Source organism: Mustelus asterias, chromosome 5 (assembly GCF_964213995.1).
Source record: "Mustelus asterias chromosome 5, sMusAst1.hap1.1, whole genome shotgun sequence".
Taxonomy (NCBI): Eukaryota; Metazoa; Chordata; class Chondrichthyes; order Carcharhiniformes; family Triakidae; genus Mustelus; species Mustelus asterias.
The window spans coordinates 94,475,522-94,480,487 of record NC_135805.1 but is presented as its reverse complement, the minus strand read 5'-3'; the positions used below and the strand labels follow the sequence as shown (position 1 = coordinate 94,480,487).

General features: G+C 45.0%; 1 protein-coding gene across 1 annotated transcript; it reads right to left on the bottom strand.

The window, feature by feature from the left end:
• Positions 1 to 591: 591 nt before the first annotated feature.
• On the bottom strand, positions 592 to 3,728 carry LOC144493705 (rho-related GTP-binding protein RhoB). The gene has a single exon (XM_078213076.1). The coding sequence runs from the start codon at positions 3,569 to 3,571 to the stop codon at positions 2,981 to 2,983; it is 591 nt and encodes a 196-aa protein (XP_078069202.1). The 5' UTR covers positions 3,572 to 3,728; the 3' UTR covers positions 592 to 2,980.
• Positions 3,729 to 4,966: the final 1,238 nt, after the last annotated feature.

Here is a 4,966-nt window from a genome sequence, read left to right as displayed (position 1 = left end):
GGGAGACTTAGAGGTTTATAAAATGATGAAGGGGATAGATAGAGTGAACGTTCAAAGACTATTTCCTCGGGTGGATGGAGCTATTACAAGGGGGCATAACTATAGGGTTCATGGTGGGAGATATAGGAAGGATATCAGAGGTAGGTTCTTTACGCAGAGAGTGGTTGGGGTGTGGAATGGACTGCCTGCAGTGATAGTGGAGTCAGACACTTTTAGGAACATTTAAGCGGTTATTGGATAGGCACATGGAGCACACCAGGATGATAGGGAATGGGATAGCTTGATCTTGGTTTCAGATAAAGCTCGGCACAACATTGTGGGCCGAAGGGCCTGTTCTGTTCTATGTTCTACTAAGCCCAACAACAACCTCATCTAGGCCCCATCCCCATAACCTCATTAATCCCTCTAATCTATGCATCCTGAGACACTAAGGGGCAATTTAGCATAGCCAATGCACCTAACCTGCACATCTTTGGACTGAGAGGAAACCACCGTGCTGCCCTATTTTTCTAATAGCACCATCTGACCTGTACATCAAGTCAGTATGGCTCAAAGAGGAAAACTAAAAAATATTGACGTGCAACATTTAAATTGGTATTAAAAGGAACAGTTAAAATTTTATTAACAAACCCAATTCTCTTCAAAAACCATATTCCCCCTTGAGAATAAGGGTTCAAACAGCAGGAAGTCTCAATTTTCATGTGGCATAGACATTAGTGGAACAGCATACATGGAAATAAAGAACTGGCGAAGCAATAGTCTAACTTACTGAATGGCAACACACAGCTCCCACACAATGCTATTACTGAGTACTCCTGTCAGTCGTGATCTTTTGTTCAAAAAAATCCATGAATGGGGCAGTCAGTCACAGACTGCATGTGTAAAATAGATGTAGTTATTCTGTTCAGTGTGGGAGAATTTGTAAGGATTCCAATCGGCTGTCACAACTTTTGGCAAAATAGCCATTGGAATAACCAGAAAAAAAAAATAGAATGTGCTGTTCTGCCCCAGTCACAGACAAGAATGCCACATGGGAAAAACAAATCACCCCCACTTTGGAATCAAAAATACTTTTTCAGGAAGGATGTGACTGATTAAAAAAAACAGCACTGGACCTCTGTTTAATCATGAGCAGCATCTCAGATGATTCAATGCCTCCTCACTCCATACCTATTATCTGCACTTCCAGGCAATAAAAGATCAGGAACTTTTCAACACTGTCTGCTACTTCTGAGTATGGTTACACCAAATGAAGCTGAAACTGGGAAGTCCCTGTGAATAGGCCATTGGATGTTAATTAATTTACCCGTCATTTTGGCAGAAGAATGCAGTCCAACTGCTGGTCAGTGTAAAAGTTTAGCAACAGAATTAGTTTCCTCAAGGCTACTGTTTTTAGTCTTCGCAGTGTATTGCACGTTATCCAAACTATATTTTCCAGCACAGATATCAGTCAGATTCCTGTATTTGAAGCAGATAGCACTGTAAATGTTAAATCAAGATATTTCAATGCATCGATGAACACATTAATTGAAAAGGGCAAGGCTAATAAACTTAATCGAAAGACAAGCCATGTTGTGTGTGTGTGTATACGTACACACACTTACAGGACAGTTACACGGTTCACTATGAAACCTGTAGGCATTAGGACCCAGCGAGTGCTCGGCAGAAAACTTGACCGCACCCATTCCTTCACAAAGACTGATTCAGTTCGCAAAAAAAAACTCATTGCTATCAATTTGGGGGTACGGAAGTTGAAGAAAACCAGCGCATTACAGCCCTTAGTTAAAAATAATTAACCACTTCATTAAAATCCCGGAACAGCGCGCAGATTCAGACACCCGGTGTAAAGTTACTTCTGAAAAAAAATACTCCACATTTTGCCAGTCAAGAAATATAAACAACTAGAAAAAAAATACAAAGTGGGAGTCCAATTTGATTATATTTAATACCTTTTTTCGTGAAAACGAGTTTTTTTTAAACACAGCTTACAATTCAGTATATAATCTTGTAAACAAACGTACGCCTTGGCGTCAACTCCAAGCTTCGCCATTTTTTTCCTTGTTGGGTTTCTTTTTTTCTTTTAAAACTGAGACAATGAGTAACCTCAGTACCACTTGGGAGACGTATCAAAAATAGCAATGCACTTTTAAGCCTCTTTTAGAGAACAGTATACAGATTTTTTCCGAAAAAAAAGTGTTATTTTCCAATTTACCTCCCTAAAAAGTATCCCCAAAGCTTTTTTGGGAGGGGGGCTGCGATGCCAGAGCAATATTTGCTTTAAAAAAGTTATGTATGACGATGAGTAGTTAAGTCAGTCACTCACTGTGTGTGGGTAGGGAGGAGGAGGAGAAACAATTTGGAGATGTGTCCCACCAGTGTGTCCCAGAGGTAAATACCTCAAATGTGCTCCTTGCAGTAGTCTCGATGCGACTTTCCCTGGGGTGAAGTCAGCGGGCAGCCCCCCCCCCCCCCCCGTAAATCATCCTCCCGCCACAGGATCATCCCATGCAGCTTCCTCCCGTGTACCAGGTGCAGCTAGGAAGCAAACTTGGGGAAAAGGGAAGGGGAAAAAACAACAAAAAAGTCCTGATCGCAGTTGAAAACAAAAAGTAATGCTCAGTTTGTGTGGGTTTTTTTCAAATAAAGTCATGGGAACACTCCCTTCCAAACCAGCCCCAGGCTTGCCGCATTACAATAGGTGAACCCCTCCTCTCTCAGGGGGTCACTAGTCCAGTCCCTTCGGCACTCAGTCAATATGATGCCATGTGAAAAGCTTATCTTCCTTCAAGTTCGTAGATCTGTCAAGTGATCGATCGGCCCTCGCCAAATAAAACAATCCCTCCCCCCCTCCCCACTCCCCCCATCGTCAGTGTTTTATGTTTTCCCCCCAATGTGTCCGCTTCTCCTCTACACAAAGAGAGATAGTTCTCGGCTTCAGTTGCTTTTAGTAGCAATAATAATAAATAAAGACGGGGGGGCATCATAAGACGGTGCAGCAGTTAGTGCAGCCACTGCTGGGTCGGGCTCTCTTCTGCAGGGCTGCCCGGGTGGCGGTCTCGAACACCTCCCGCACCCCCTCCTTGGTCTTGGCCGAGCACTCTAGGTAGTCGTAGGCTCCGATGCGGACGGCCATGGCGCGGCCATCCTCGGTCTTCACCGGCTCCTGCTTCATGCGGGCCAGCTCGTTCCGCACATTCTCGTCGTTCCGCAGGTCCTTCTTGTTGGCCACCAGGATGATGGGCACGTTGGGGCAGAAGTGCTTGACCTCGGGCACCCACTTCTCCGGGATGTTCTCCAGCGAGTCCGGGCTGTCCACCGAGAAGCACATCAGGATGACATCCGTGTCCGGGTAGGACAGGGGCCGCAGCCGGTCGTAGTCCTCCTGGCCCGCCGTGTCCCAGAGCGCCAGCTCCACCTGCTTCCCGTCCACCTCGATGTCGGCCACGTAGTTCTCAAACACGGTGGGCACATAGACCTCGGGGAACTCGTCCTTGCTGAAGACGATCAGCAGGCAGGTCTTTCCGCAAGCCCCGTCTCCCACCACCACGAGCTTCTTCCTGATAGCAGCCATGGCTCCGGACAGCTTCCCCCTCCTGAACTTCTCTCTACTCTAGCTTAAGCAAAAAAAACAATAGAACCGGAGACTCCCTGCGCCCAGTTAAAAGTACAAAACAGAGGGGCTCTCTTTCTACATCCGTCTTTCATTCACTCAATGTCCGGGTTGCGGCTCCTCCGCCGCTTTTTAAAGGGGCAGCGCTTTCTCCTAAATATAGCAATCCAATGGTAGGCTCCTGGTTGAGCTCATCGGCTGCAAGCGCCCACTGATTGGAGGCGGGCGACTGGGAAGTGCAATCGATTAGTCAGCTCGCAGGCAGGAGGAGATCTCAGCTAAAACAGCCTTTCATGTATGTCCCCCCTCAGTAAGGAAACTTTTTACAGGGGGTGACCAGCGTTTTTACATCCAAATAGACGGATGTTAATTATTAAAACAGGTTTCCGCAATGCCCACATGTTTGCTTCTCTGTTTCGTCCTGCTTTGTGTAAACGGTATTGAGTCACCCAGCCGTAAAGCACACCCGAAGCTGAAAGCCAATGTGGGCATTTTATTACACACGGGGTCGGGCGGGGGTCACTAGTTTGCACAGCATGGCAGCAATTATTCTTCCAACTCCACGACTCCAACCGCAGATGATCCAACCTAAGCTTAAATAATTTCGATCTGCTTACACTTGTGTGAAACGTTGCTGTAATGTTGAGCAGAATTTGAAATAGCAACAAAGGACGATTATCAATTGCCCTTAAATGAGAAGATTGAAAACATGCACTCATCTTCCCACCCTATTCCAAATTAATGGGAGTTATTTTCTCCGAATGGAAAATTCTCTAACGAAGTTGTATAAAACGCGTTCACAATTTAGTCGGGAGTGCTGAGTGGATTCAGTCACCGCATGCCTAAATTGATTGCGTTTCAACTAAATAGATTTATTAATTTGTTTTCCCAATCAAATTAGTATTCTTTTTCGATTATCATTCCCCTTCCTCCCTTATTATAGAGTCATAGTCATAGAGGTTTACAGCATGGAAACAGGCCCTTCTGCCCAACTTGTCCAAGCTGCCCTTTTTTTTAACCACTCAGCTCGTCTCAATTTCCCACACTTCATCCATATCCCTCTATACCTATTTTACCCATGTAACTGTCTAAATGCTTTTTAAAAGACAAAATTGTACCCGCTTCTACTAACGTCTCTGGCAGCTCATTCCAGGCACTCATCATCACCCTCTGTGTGAAAAAATTGCCCCTCTGGACCTTTTTGTATCTCTCTCCTCTCACCTTAAACTTATGTCCTCTAGTTTTAGATTCCCCTACCTTTGGGAAAAGATGTTGACTGTTATCTATGCCCCTCATTATTTTATAGACCTCAATAAGCCTCCTACCCTCCAGTGAAAAAAAAGTTCCAGTCTAAAC